Genomic DNA, 13,592 nt, shown 5'->3' on the forward strand with positions numbered 1-13,592 from the left:
TCCATGGCGGTCAACGTCGGCCTCTCTCTCTCCCTCTCGTGGGCCTGCTTGACGTCTCTTCAGGGGCCATTTCGTCAATGCTGGAGCACCCGCGGTCAACGTTGCGTGTTTCAGCATTATACAATACGGTGGATCGCCACAGGGTGCGCAGGCAAAGTCAAGATGCAATTCCCAAGTACCGTACTCGTTTAACTTGTCACATTTCCCAGCATGTCACTGCCCCCGGCACGTCGCGGTCCACCACCTCGAAGTGCCCCCCCTTTTTGAGACCGATGCTAGACCAGCTCCTCCATTTCTTGCCGGATGTAGACCGCTACATCATTGAACCACTCGTCGTCCTCCTCTGGCAGTTGATGCTCGGTATACCCCTTGACCAAATCGCGCACCCTCGACGACGCCTCATCTGTCGTATATGGCCTGCGGCAGAGTCCCCATCACGGTCAGCTTAGGCTTCAGGGTACAGCCACTGGGGCAGCAGCCAAGGGGAAAGGCAAGCGCGAAGAAGGGGCAACACTCACTCTATCAACTCCCCGTCCTCGTCTATCACCGATCCGCGCGAAAATCTCCTCTCCTCGGGCTCGACGCGATTCCATATCATTCCCGCCGGGCGCGCCAGGTCCGCCACGATCTGCCTCACGGGCACGTTGCAGCTCACCGTGATTACGAGCGTCCGCTCGTCCACGAGGAGGAACCCGGTCTCCGGCTCCGCGATCTCGACGCCCCGCGCGCGGAGGGCCTCCTTGCACGTGTCGAGGTAGATGGGTTCCTGGACGATGCGCCGCACCGGACGGCCCGCCTGCTTCTCCAGGAGATCCGCGAGCGAGACCAGCAGCGCGTGCTGCATGCCGGATGTTCGCTCCCATGGGTCCTCGTGCGGCATGCTGCCCACCGTCAGGTTGCCGAGCCCGAACCCCACGATCTTGTCGATGTCGAGCCGCGGTGCGGCGCTGGCCCCGTTAAAGATGGCCTGGAGCATCCGCCACGTCTCGGTGCGGGAAAAGTCCTCGATGCACGAGTCCCAGCCGGCAGCTACCTGAGCCGCGGTGATGTCCTTGGCCTCTTCTGAGTAGGGGTTACTTCTCGAGCACGAATTGACAGTGATGGGCGTGAGTCGATTTGGCCAGTGCTCAGGCTCGTCACTCGTCGGCTCAGTCAACGATTGTATGTGGTGGAAGCTCATGACCGGCACGTCGCTAGTATAGGCAACCAGCAGGTCAGTCTCGGCCCTTTGTCTCTGTTCCGAGGTCAGGTATTGGGAGACTACTCACGAGACTTCGTTGTCGTGCACGATAGTCGCCCACAGGTTCTCGTGTCGCTTGCCGTCCATGCCGATGACGGAGAGCGTCGTCATGCTCGGCGGCTCGCCCGACTTGATCTCGTCGATCTGCCTCTGCGTGTCCTCGATCATCTCTCGAGTGAACAGCGGCTTGCCCTCGTCGTACAGCTCCCGCACGCGCGCCATCGACTTCTCGGCTCTCCTCTTCATCGACGCCGGATCGTACCCGTACTCGTTGAGGATGTCCTCGTTGCTTGACCACTCTCCGCTGAGGATGCTCTCATTGCTTAACCTCTCTCCGTCCATGGCGTCGTTTGCATGACCCGTGCTGGACGAAGCAGGCGGCATCTTGATGTTGTTGCGGGGCTGTTGCAGACTAGCCGCGATGGCGAGATGTGCCTGCTGGAGGTTGACAGAGAACGATAGAACAGACAAGCTCGAACGTCGACACTCTCGCGACTGATATAACGGCAAACGCGGAGTAGAGAACGGTGCTTTCCCCGGGCCGGAGCGGGAAGCACAAAGGTGTTTGCCAGTGTTTGCCATCCCCTGCACGATTACCTAAGTGTAAGTCCAGTGTGTGTGGCAGCCTCACCGAGCGACGCCTGCTGGTATCACGATGTGGGAGCATCTAGCGACGTGTCAAGGCCTTTCATGTTCCCTCTGCCCTCCTCTGCGGGAGCACAGGTCCTATCTAGAAAACATCGTAGCGTGGAGCGAGTGAACCGTCTTTATCCCCATGCCAATTTTCCACCAACATCCTTGCCCCCCAAAATGTGAAGTTGAAAACACCAAGGTGAAGAAGAGAAGATCAAAGAAATCCAAAAACGTTCCCTGGGTATAATGCGGCATGCTCTTGTCGCAGTGCTCCGCCCAGCCGTGCCATCGTCTCGAGTAAACGGCCCGCGTGAGACTTGGCACAGGTCGCACAAAGCCACGCAATATGTTACAGTACGGCCGCCGAGGTCTGTGACTGCCACACTTGTCACGTCTCCTCGGGCTAAGAGCCGTAGGGGCTATGTCACTCATCCCGCGTGTCGTGAGTCATCATTCGGCCGCAAAGTAGCGCTTCGCCTTGCTTTGCACCTGCTGCGCCTTGATCTCCGGCGGCACAATCGTGTGGTGAACAACGTGTGGCCGGTACACAGCGTCGACCGGGGGCATCCTGCCAAAATCAGCTCATGTTCGACCCAAACAGGTCCTCGTCGGGGCTAGCTTACCAGTCGTCCACCGTGAGAGGGAAGTACTCGTAAAGAGGGTCGGGATCGTCCGCGGGGCTGTTGCCGGCATTCGGGCCTGTCACCGGAGCAGCCTTGCCCATCTGTGGGCTTTGTAGCTCGGCACTCGACCGATTCGGGCTCTTCTCGTCCTCCGAAAGCGAGAGATTGATCGGCACGGCATTGCTCTGTCGGCTCACTGAGCCGCGGTGAGCCTGCCCTCCGACCTGGCCAGCCTTGCCGTTGACGTGCCCATTGCCATCAGCGGACCATGCGGGAACAGGCGGCCTTGCAACGCTGGGAGAGACGGCCATCCTCTTGGCGGGATGAGCCGTCGGGCTCGGCTGTGGTATTGGCTGAGGATTTGTCCATTCAACGGGGGTCTGCCAGAGTTAGCTTCCACGAGCATCTCAGCAACAATAAGAAGCACTACATACCGAGACACCACCCATGGACTGATACCTCTGCATGGTTGCCTGCAGATTTTCCCGTTCCATCTTAAGACTGGCATTGTCCGAACTTGCCGTGTTCTTTCGCTCCAGGCGCTTCTCGCCTGTTAGAGGTACGTCTCTTCTGCTGTCAAAATTGCGTGGACTCCGCCCCCGGACAATGACAGGGCCGGACTGGATCTCGGCAATCTTGATAATCTCGCCAGACTTGGTCTTGCCGAGAAGGTTAATCTGGACCACGTAGTGTTGCTGCAGGCCCTTCCGCCGGCCGTTGTTGGCAGTGGCGTGCTTGAACTGCAATCGCTTCCACGCCACGGGCAGGGAGAGACGCGTGGCGTCAATCTCTTGCGCCGCGGTGAGGTCTAGGGAGATATGAGGTGGCGCCGAGGCGACCTTGGCCTCCTCACCACCCTGCGGGTTGGAGCTCTTCCAGGGTATCGAGATGATCTCTGTCGGCTTACCCTCGATGGACTCTACCGCTGTGATGGACGCAGACAGCTCAAATATCGGAAACTGCCGGCCCTGTTCATCTACAACATGAGATATCGCTCTGGGAAGCGTTATCAGGCCGGAGCATTGCCAGAGGTTGCGCCGATAGCAAGTCAGTTCGAGCGGCCGGCCGGTGGTCTCGCCGCCAAAGACGTCCTCGGCCACGAAGAACATGCCGTAGAGCTCGGCGCTCATGTGTGTGTCTGATATATTGCCGGCATCGTCAACGACGGTGACGTTGCGGATTGGATCTGAGAAACCGAGGAGTTTGTTATCCAACTCCTGGGGTGAAGACTCCTCATTGACGGTATCATGATTCGTCGGAGCTTCGAAGGCGCGCGCAGAATAGGCAAAGGGGTCTTCAAATGTCGTCGCAAAATTGTCAAAGTCGTACGCTGGGGTGAAAGGAAGAGGAGCCAAGGCACCGCCGTCACTGCAATTTGCGAAGCCGTGTCAGCGATGTCGTCCAGTCGCTTCATGGGCGGCTCGCCCGAGGTGGCGAATGAGGGGTACTCACAGGAGGGCCTCGTCGAAGTTGAGGTCTTGCTCGAAATGCTCCATGGTCATGGGTTGACCGTTGCCGTTGTTCATGGTCATGGTGTCCGCGGCCCCAGCTGCTGACATGGCCGGCATAGAGTTGAACGTGGCCATGGCATCGTCCGCCCGCCGTCAACACCACACGCGGGGGAGATTTGAGGCGGGAAGAGCGACGAGTGGAGGTTTGCTGCTGGGAGCAATCGCAGGCGAAGGGGTGGGTTGGCTCTGTTGGGCGACGGATGCGGACGTCGATGGGGGCCGGCGGCGGTTGCGAAGGAACGGACGCTGACACCCGGCACTTGAGCGTCGGCTGAGGGCTGTCGACGAGGTTTGACGACGACGACGATGGATGGCCAGAGAAGACAGCGAGACGGGATCAGGTACCGAGGATCGGGGTGCGGAGCGATGCGATTGCGGCAGGTTGGTCTGGTGGCATGAAGTAAGGTAGGCAGGGTCAAGCGTCAAGTCAAGTCAAGCAAGGTAAGGGTCGGGCTGGGTGAGGAGGGCCTCGCCCGGAGGGAGTGTGCGGTCTAGCACGGCGGCACGGTGCAAATGTGGAGGTTGTCGACAGAGACTTGAGTGGATGGAACATGAACGGAAGCCTCTTTGCGGTTCCAGGCAGGGCAGGGTGGACGCAGAAGGGCACGCACCGTCGCCGGTCGCCCCCCAGGCGCCAGGCCAGGACGGGTCGGGTGTGTCTGGGCTCGCAACTCCACTGCCAACCTGCTAAGGCTGGCACAGGCATAGGGCCACTTTGCGCTGTAGGGATGGCCGCATCGCTCTGGGGCGCTCTGGGGCGGGCGCCGGCCGGGGATTGGCTGCTCGGGCGGAGGGAGGGGAATCGGTCGGTGGCGCTTCTGCAAGCCCTCTGGGGGTGGCCACCGCCTGCGTGCCATGCCCGCTGAGGTGGCCGGGGGAGGAGTGAGGAGGACCTGGGGTGGTGGTGGTGGCCCCATTGCTTGCTGCTGGTCCCCTCCCTGGTCTCCTGTCGCTTGCAGACAGACACCCGGACCTCACGAGCGGGTGGTGGTGGGCGGCGGCGGCGGCGGCGTTACCAACGTCGGGTCCCAGGGCGGGCAGATGTCAACTGCAAACTGAACTTACGGCACTGTACATACGGCATCCAGTACAGTACAGTGCTCGTACAAAGTACATTTTACATGCTTTTCGCCCAACGTGCGCACAACCTGGCACGACGATGAGCAGGGCCCGGAGTCGGTCACGCCACCGAGGGCCTGGGCACACGAGCCCCCGGTGCGCGCGCGCGCATTCCCACGCTCGACGATGCTTCCGCGGCGAGCAGCCGACGCTCGCTCCCGGAGGTCAAACCGGGAGGCAACCTTGCCCGCGCTGCTGATAGAGAACCAGGCGGGGAGGGGGGGGGCACGCCCCAAATTGCAGGGGCCCGATAGAGCCAGTACCGAAGTTGGTGTCGCTGGTTGGGGTAGGTGATTGCAAGATAGCGCAGGTCTTGTCCCCTCCCAGCCCGTAAGGCAGGCCAAGATATCGCGCCGTCGCTCGCTCCCTCCCTGGGGTGGATGTGTGGCCGGCCGGAGCGGAGGCGGAGGGATTGGCGGGATGGTGGATGGACGCTCCAGGATGGCATGAGCATGGATCACGACGGATGGCGGATGGTGGCGGGCGGGTTGGCGGCCACGGCCCAGGCATGGTCCCCGTCCATCCAGCGCAAAACGAGCATCATCGTCCTGCCGGCTGGAGGCACGACGAGGCCATGCGACCCCCCCAGCTGCCCCAGAGAGCCATCTCATGCCACCAACCTCGCGGTCGCCACCAGCCTATCATCCGCTTCCCCGCAAACTGTCGCGCTGCCACGTTCTCGTCGTCGTTGGAGAAAGCTGGACGGCCAGGTGAGACACCCTGCCTGTCACCACCCGCGCGCAATGATCGCCAGAGCCTCCGCCGTCGTCTGTGCCGGGGTCGCTGCGTCGTGGCGTGCCGTCGACCCCGACTCCCTGTTGGTTTGCCGGGCCTCCCTGCAGCAAACCATCTCTGGCTCGTGATGAGCATCTCTCACCCCGGACTGCAGAGGCAAATTATTTTCATATCCAAGTGCCAGTTGATATGCCTCCTCGCGGCCCCTGGTTTCACGGACTGTTCGAGAGCACGGCGTCAGTCATCAGTAGTCCGTACCCCGTCCATGCTTGTAAGCGCCGACGGCCCTGCCCGTCGTCTGACGCACCGGCTCGGCAAGTTCTGGAAGTGCAGGAGGCTTGGCGGCTCGCCTGGAACCGTCGTGAGCAAGCAGGCAATGCAAATCTCCCCGCATCTAACCAACATGGATCAGAGGCCCGGCGCGTCGCACCAGGCGAGCCGTCAGCCGTGGCGCCAAATGTCTCTTCACTATTCAGCCATGTTCCAAACTTTGGATATCCCCAAAAGAACGCCGCTTTCGTCTATTGATCATGGTTTCCCAAGCGGTTCTGGTCTACTGCGCTTGCGCTCTCGACGCCCCCTTTTCTCTCTCTGGTATATACTACTACTAAGATGATGACTACCGCCCCATGCAATGCGCCGCTAATCAGATAATAATGGTTGTAAATCAAGGAACCCCACCCCAAGCCCGTCTTGCAGCCGTGTCAAAGTCGTCATGCGATTATACATTCTACGTGATTGGTTCCAGGAGCGCTTCGGCCGCAATGCGCTGTTGCTTGTGGTCGATCAGGACACTCCTCCGTTGCCGGGGCAGGGGCTTCAGATGGCCTTCTTGGGAGTGCGGTACAGCCTCGTACCAAACTTCCAGACCTCGTCGAGGACGAGCTGGCTGCAGCCGCTCGACGTGTCCTCGGAGAAAATGACGAGGTCGGCGTCGGCGTCGGCATCGAGCGTGCCCTTGACGCCCTGGAGACCCAGCATGGCCGCGGGCGTCGCCGTCACGGCCTTGATGGCATGGGGGATGCCGGTTCCAGACCACTGCAGGAAGTTGTTGACGCACTCGAGGAGCGTAATGGAGCTGCGTGTTTGTTAGCGACCCTGCTGTATACGGCTAGAACAGGGACCAGGGGAACGAGAACTGACCTCCCCGCAATCGTGTCGGAGCCCTCGAGCAGCAGCGTGGAGCCCTTCTTGACAATGTTGCACGTTTGCTCGCCGTTGGTCCACGGGTAAGCGCCGTCGGGCAGTCCGACAAGGTGCATGGCATCCGTGACGAGGATGAAGCCGTCCGGGTGCGCGTTGAAGGCAATCTTGATGGTCGTCGGGTGCAGGTGAATGCCGTCCGAGATAATGCCAAAGTAGGGCCGGGGCAGGCTCTCGGCCAGTCCCAGGACGCCGAAGATGCCCGGGTTCCTGTGGTGCAGCGGGCGCATGGCGTTGAAGAGGTGCGTGATCATGGTGGCGCCCTGACCCACGGCCGACGACGCCTCCTCGTACGTCGCCTCCGAGTGGCCGATGGAGTAGATGATGCCGCGGGACGCCAGCTCGGGGATGAGCTTCATCATCTGCCCTCGCTCCGGCGCCGCCGTGACCATCTTGATGGGAATCGTGCCCCCGGGCGTCTGCGGCTTGAGGTTCTCGGCGCCATAGCAAGCCTCAATATCTGAGAAGTCTTGGGCCTCGATGAGCACGTCGACGTTGTGAACACCGTTCTTGGTCGGGTTGAGGAAGGGTCCTTCGCAGTGGGCGCCCAGCGACTCGGCTCCGTCATCTGCAATTCGCCGGCTTCCCGAAGGGCCGAGAAATGGAAGTGCCTGCATGCGAGAAGGTGGTGTCAGCGATTGAGGTCTACGGATTTGGTAGCATCGCGCCCCCACCCCGTTCGGAGCCAGGGCCGCAGGGTGGCCTTGCTGGGGTCCATCTCGCCAGGAAGGGCTACCTTTTGATACAGCTCCGGGCGCTGGCTGGTGATGGTTGGGATGTACGAGGTGACGCCCGTCTGGATCATCAACCGGTTGACGTCCTTGACCTTCTTGCCGTACTGCGACATGTCGTCGAGCAGCGTGGAGAAGTTGAAGCCGAAGGCGCCGTTCAGCTGACACTCGATCATGCCCGGGGCGACGATTCGCCCGCCGAGGTCGATGGTCTCATCGGGCAGGTTCAGGTCATCGTAAAAGGTGGCCTGGCTGTGGATGATCTTGCCCGTCTGCGAGCTGACCCAGAGGTCCTCGTTGACGAGCCGGTCGCCCTTGACGAGCCGGCAGTTGGTAAACTTGGTGAGGCCGTTGCGCGGCTGCGTCGTCGGTGACAACGCGATAGGCATGGTGGCTGACGTCGGTGGGTTCGGGTATCGCGGGAGGACGCAGAAGACGACGACGGCGGGAGACAAGGCAGGCTTCCAGATAGGACGCCGGCTTGCTCAGTCAGCTACGGTATCAAGAGAGAGCACAACGGTGGTTGTCGGTGATCCACGAGCGGACCAAGACGAGCTTCACTTGCGCGATGGAGGCGACTCGGCCGGTACTAGTACTACGAAGACCTCATTCCACCCTGCTGGATCCGCGGCGGAAACGCAACCTTGACGCCGGCCGGGAATGGCGCGGCAAAGCGGCGCGTGGTAGCAGTGACGAGCGACAAGCAGCGGCGAGGCGAGGGAAAACCTTGCCGTCCGGCCATCGTCGCTGTCACGGTGCCATGCTACGGCCCACGGTTGGCTGCCGGGTGGAGTCGGCCGCCACGAGCATCAGCGACCTCGAGGTGAGCAGGCCGGCGGGCGGAGGCGCCGGGACTACTCGATGCGTGATAGCGAGGGTGCGGCATTCCTCGATTCACTTTGAAAAGAAGACTTGCATCCCACGGGGGCCCTCCCTGTGGACATCCGCCCGCCTCGTGGCCGGTCGCGGGGGGTGAATCAGAATCTGTTTGATGCAACGGCGCTGCCCCAGCTCAGGTCGTCGGTCGCGGGACACGCCTGGTGTGACCCCCATGTAACGTTGACTTGCCCGTTGGCGGCGGCGGCGGCGGCGGCGTGCCAGACAGAGTCAGACGCTGGTGCGGATGGATGGGCGATGTGGACGGCAGCCCATGCCGCCACCCACGCTCGACCCGGCTGCTGGGGCGCACTGGGGCAGCCCCCCCGAACCTTCCATCGACGCTTGTGCCCAGCGGGGAGCAGGGAGTGGAGTGCGAGCAAGCAAGCAAGCCTCTGGCAAACACTCTGGGCAACGGGGCAGGGCGTGCACAGGCCACGCGTGGGCCGTGGAGCTGCAGACTGGTGATGAGGTGCCAGCTGCACGATGGATGGATCATGGCCCCGTCCATCCCCGCCTGCCGAAGCCGTCCAAGTCGGGTGAGGTGCAGAGGTGGGCTCGATGAAATCGTTGGCGGCGGCTCCCAGTGGGTTTGACAGGACGCCCCAGCTTCGATTAGCGGGTGATGTGTGCTGCGCTGCCCTGTACAGCACCAGTGCCCGCCCATGCAGGTGCCAGCCCAGACTGCCCAGGCGCCCGGCACAGAGCTACAGCGCCCCCAGCTGCCGTGCTGGCCTAGGCGCCTGGCCCCCTAATAAGCGAGGCCCCCAAAACGTCCCCCAGCGCCCGTTAGCCGACGTTATGCCGGCTTGGCTCCTTCCCAGCTATCGCGACTAGCAGGCGAGGCCCGTCAGCTAGTTTAACTAAGCTGGGAGTGAGTGCGACGACCACCACCTCGCACGAGCAAACCGCCCCCTCTCTCGACGCCCGAGAGCAAGCAGGAGGCATCAACATCGACCGAGCAGTACGCCAGCCGGTCGGTACGGCAAGACTCCAAGTGCTGCTTGAGCGCTCGCCAGAGCTGTTATGCCCAGGCGACCCGAGATAGCTCATCCTCCATCCTCGACATCTGCCCACCATGGCCTCCAACTCCAACGCGGATAGCGATCTGGACCCACTATGGCAGAACCTCGACTGGTACGTTCGGTCGACCCTGTGCATGCGATGATGGCGAGGCTTGTCTCATCTCTTCGTCTACTTGGTCATGTAACATGAGTTGATTACCCACGGTGCTGACCCTCGTGAACAGGGCCATCGGCCAGACCCTGATCATGGGCTGGGATGGGACCGAGGTCACACCCCAGATTCGGAGCCTCATTGAGGACCATCATCTCGGCTCCATCATCCTCACCGCCAAGAACCTCAAGTGTATGTTCCCGTATTATTTGTTCTCTCGTTCACTGCTGCCGACTCGGTAGCGCTTGCACATCATTGCTTGGTTCCCTACCCGATTTCTAGTAGTGAATCTCCGCTGGCCTTGCTGACTTGCCGTCATCATAGCCGCCCAGCAGACCACCAGATTGGTGCAGGAGCTTCAGACGATTGCAAAGAATGCCGGTCATCCTCAGCCTCTGCTCATTGCGCTTGACCAGGAGAACGGAGGCGTCAACAGTCTCTTCGATGAGGACTATGTCTGCCAATTCCCCAGCGCGATGGGTATTGCAGCCACTGGTCGTGCAGACCTGGCATATGAGACCACCAAAGCCACCGCTCTGGAGATCTCGGCATGCGGCGTCAACCTGATGCTGGGTCCCGTTCTGGACGTGCTCAACAATGCCAGGTATCAGCCCCTCGGTGTCAGAGCAACGGGAGACGACCCTCAGGAAGTCTCACAGTACGGCCTTGCTGCACTGAGGGGCATTCGTGATGCCGGAATCGCTACCTGCGGCAAACATTTCCCCTCATACGGCAACCTAGATTTCCTCGGATCGAACCTTGATGTCCCCATCATCACTCAGACCCTAGAAGAGCTAAGCCTGAGTGCCTTGGTACCCTTTCGGAATGCCATTGCGTCTGGACAGCTCGACGGCATGTTCGTGGGTGGCTGTGGCATCTCAAACCCATCTATGAATGTCAGCCATGCCTGTCTCTCAGATCAGGTTGTCGACGACTTGCTCCGGAACGAGCTCGGCTTCAAAGGCGTCGCCATTTCTGAGTGCTTGGAGATGGAGGCTCTCAGCCACGACCTCGGCGTTCAGAACGGCGTCGTTATGGCTGTGGAGGCGGGATGTGATCTCGTTCTCCTTTGTCGCGCCTACGACGTTCAGCTCGAAGCCATCAAGGGTCTGCGACTGGGGTATGAGAACGGCATTGTGACCAAGGAGAGGATATTTACCTCCCTACGCCGGGTGTTGAAGCTCAAGGCTCAGTGCACGTCGTGGGCCAAGGCCCTTAACCCCCCTGGGATCTCCCTGCTTTCTCAACTCCACCTTTCCCATCTCACCCTGTCCAGAAAGGCATACGACGACTCCATCGCGGTCATTCGAGACAAGGAAAAGCTGCTGCCACTCTCAAACTCAATGCATCCCGGGGAAGAGCTTCTCCTGCTTACCCCGCTAGTGAAGCCACTACCGGCATCGTCCATGACCAAGAACCTTCTGGACGCAAAGAACAGCTACTCGAGCCGGCCGACAAATCACGACGCTTGGGTCCATCAGCGAGAGAAGGGTGTGATCATGAGCGGCGAGGGAGTCTTTCGAGAGTTTGGCAAGAACCTTGCCCGCTACCGCAATGAGAAGCTACTACATACAAGCTATACCGCGAACGGTGTCAGGCCAGTGCATGAGAACCTCATCGCCAGGGCATCTTGCATCATCATCGTGACGGCAGACGCCAACCGGAATCTCTATCAGGCCGGCTTTACCAAGCATGTCGACATGATGTGCTCCATGCACAGAAGCAGGGGCAACAAGAAGCAGCTCATTGTGGTTGCCGTCAGCTCACCCTACGATTTCGCCATGGACAAGTCGATTGGCACCTACATCTGCACCTTTGACTTCACCGAGAACGCCATGTCCGCATTGGTTCGTGTATTGGTTGGAGAGATTGATCCTCCTGTGGGAACTATGCCAGGCACCCTGCGGAAGAGCAAAAAGGTCCTCAAGTCGAGACAACACTGGCTGGTAGAGGAATACGACCGGTCTCGGGACGCCAAGGGACTGTCCGATCTTCTTCGCGCAGTCCATCGAGCAACGGCGCCCGATCTCGAATTTCTCAAGACAACAACGCCGGCCTCGTTCGAGTTGAACATCTCATCCATCAAAGAGGCCCACTTTGTGGTGCGAAACAGCAGCACGCAAGCCCTGTACGGTTTCGCGGCCACTTACTTTACATCCGGTGTTGGCATTCTTGGTGCCATTTTCGTGGACCCTGGCAAACGGGGCATGTCGGTTGGCCGATCACTTCATCGCCGTGCGCTGAAGAGTCTGGGTCAGCAAAGAGGCATCAAGAAGGTCCAGCTCGGCATGCCTTTCCCGGGAATTTTTCTGGGCATTCCTTCCAACCTCGAGCTCAGCACCGTCAAAGACTGGTTCGCCAACAGCGGCTGGGACACACAGTTCCCTCGCAAGCTGACGAACATGGTAATCAAGGATCTTGGCAATTGGCTCGTCCCAGAGGGGCTGCTGCAAACCATCCAGCGGGCTAGTATCAGCTTCGACCTCATCCACGGCTTGGAGAACGCAGATAGCGTGCTCCACCACGTACGGACGAACGCCAATCCTGAGGTGCTCGAGCTTTACAAGTACGCACTCGGCGAGAACAAGTCCTGCGGCATTGTGAGAGCCAAGGATCCTTCCGGCAATTTGATTGGGACGGTCATCATCTGTCGCCAGAACAGTGCCTTGATTACCTACGTACCACCGCTCGCATCCCATACGGATGATGTAGGGGGTATCATCGCCCCCATCGTGCCCTCGACTCCCCAATCAACGTTGGTTCTGCAAGGACTGGCGCTCATGGGAGTGCGTCAATGCAAGAGTCATAAGGCATCAAGAGCCTTGGTCAGCTGGGTACGTATACGCCCACCGAAAGGAAGGGTTGCATCTAACCTATACAGGTCGTGGATGACGCAAACGAGCCGTTGCTGGCAATGGGCTTTGAGATTCTGCAGGTGTTTGAAGAGATCACAAATTCCCCTGAAGTGTGAGTACTCCCATTGGTAATCGTCTTGTTGCGCGAGTGCAGCTTAGATGTTAACGGCGTCGCAGTTGTCAGCTTTGAACGACTTGCAATACCAGATTTGGAAGCCTTTTCTTTCGTGCGATCAAGTTGTTGCCTAGCACATGTCAAGCGCAGTTGGAAATCTTTTTGTATCATAGGTTGGATGCTATCATGACAGTGGATGACAGACGACAATGCGGCAAGTGAAAGCAGACAGAGCGTGGAAGACATGCGTTGCCGGGGAGCGGTGAGCCAAACGATTTGGGGAACTTGGCTATGCCGATAGATCAGCTCCTACAAGTGCCCAGGTCGTTGAACAATGGCAATGACCCCCATCGAGGGCTATTGCCTGAGTGTCCCTGTTCATTGCCATGATTGATCTGTTTCGGTGAGAGGGTGGACGACACGAGCTCGAAACAGGTAAGCTGGCCCCGACATGCCGCCTACCCTACATGGTCGGTCGGAATGTCGCATTTGGACACATTGACAGGCCAATCCCTCTCATACCGAGTATATACCGAGTCTAGATACTCTCAATTGAACTTTCCATGTCTATGTGTGCAATCTGCTTTAGTGGTGTAGGCCAGTGTGGTGCTGTGAGCTTGCCATCCTTCCATCTCATGTTTCATGTATGTCGTTGATGGGCGGTCTCGATAGTGCTGCGAGCCGAGTGTGTGACGTAGTGACACGGCTAAACCTCGGCTGAATGGGGTGTCCGGAGTCGGCAAAAGTTGGCGCCGTGCCTCGGACGGTCATTGGT

At 59.8% G+C, this 13,592-nt stretch overlaps 4 protein-coding genes across 4 annotated transcripts; 1 reads left to right on the forward strand and 3 right to left on the reverse strand.

The window, feature by feature from the left end:
* Positions 1–275: 275 nt before the first annotated feature.
* Positions 276–1,624, reverse strand: PLICBS_006088 (uncharacterized protein; the record flags this gene model as incomplete). Its single annotated transcript, XM_065600861.1, has 3 exons — positions 276–417; positions 519–1,226; positions 1,269–1,624. The coding sequence occupies 3 exons, from the start codon at positions 1,622–1,624 to the stop codon at positions 276–278; spliced, it is 1,206 nt and encodes a 401-aa protein (XP_065456933.1).
* A 699-nt stretch (positions 1,625–2,323) lies between these two features.
* On the reverse strand, positions 2,324–4,082 carry PLICBS_006089 (uncharacterized protein; the record flags this gene model as incomplete). The annotated part of the gene is made up of 4 exons (XM_018319842.2): positions 2,324–2,441; positions 2,497–2,876; positions 2,931–3,864; positions 3,949–4,082. The coding sequence occupies 4 exons, from the start codon at positions 4,080–4,082 to the stop codon at positions 2,324–2,326; spliced, it is 1,566 nt and encodes a 521-aa protein (XP_018182316.1).
* Positions 4,083–6,680: 2,598 nt separating this feature from the next.
* On the reverse strand, positions 6,681–8,184 carry PLICBS_006090 (uncharacterized protein; the record flags this gene model as incomplete). The annotated part of the gene is made up of 3 exons (XM_018319843.2): positions 6,681–6,939; positions 7,005–7,675; positions 7,801–8,184. The coding sequence occupies 3 exons, from the start codon at positions 8,182–8,184 to the stop codon at positions 6,681–6,683; spliced, it is 1,314 nt and encodes a 437-aa protein (XP_018182317.1).
* Positions 8,185–9,749: 1,565 nt separating this feature from the next.
* Positions 9,750–12,892, forward strand: PLICBS_006091 (uncharacterized protein; the record flags this gene model as incomplete). The annotated part of the gene is made up of 5 exons (XM_018319844.2): positions 9,750–9,808; positions 9,921–10,039; positions 10,172–12,681; positions 12,729–12,814; positions 12,880–12,892. The coding sequence occupies 5 exons, from the start codon at positions 9,750–9,752 to the stop codon at positions 12,890–12,892; spliced, it is 2,787 nt and encodes a 928-aa protein (XP_018182318.2).
* Between the last annotated feature and the right edge of the window lie 700 nt (positions 12,893–13,592).

The sequence above is a fragment of the Purpureocillium lilacinum genome (assembly GCF_023168085.1).
Source record: "Purpureocillium lilacinum CBS 284.36 DNA, scaffold_4, whole genome shotgun sequence".
NCBI classification, from domain to species: Eukaryota; Fungi; Ascomycota; class Sordariomycetes; order Hypocreales; family Ophiocordycipitaceae; genus Purpureocillium; species Purpureocillium lilacinum.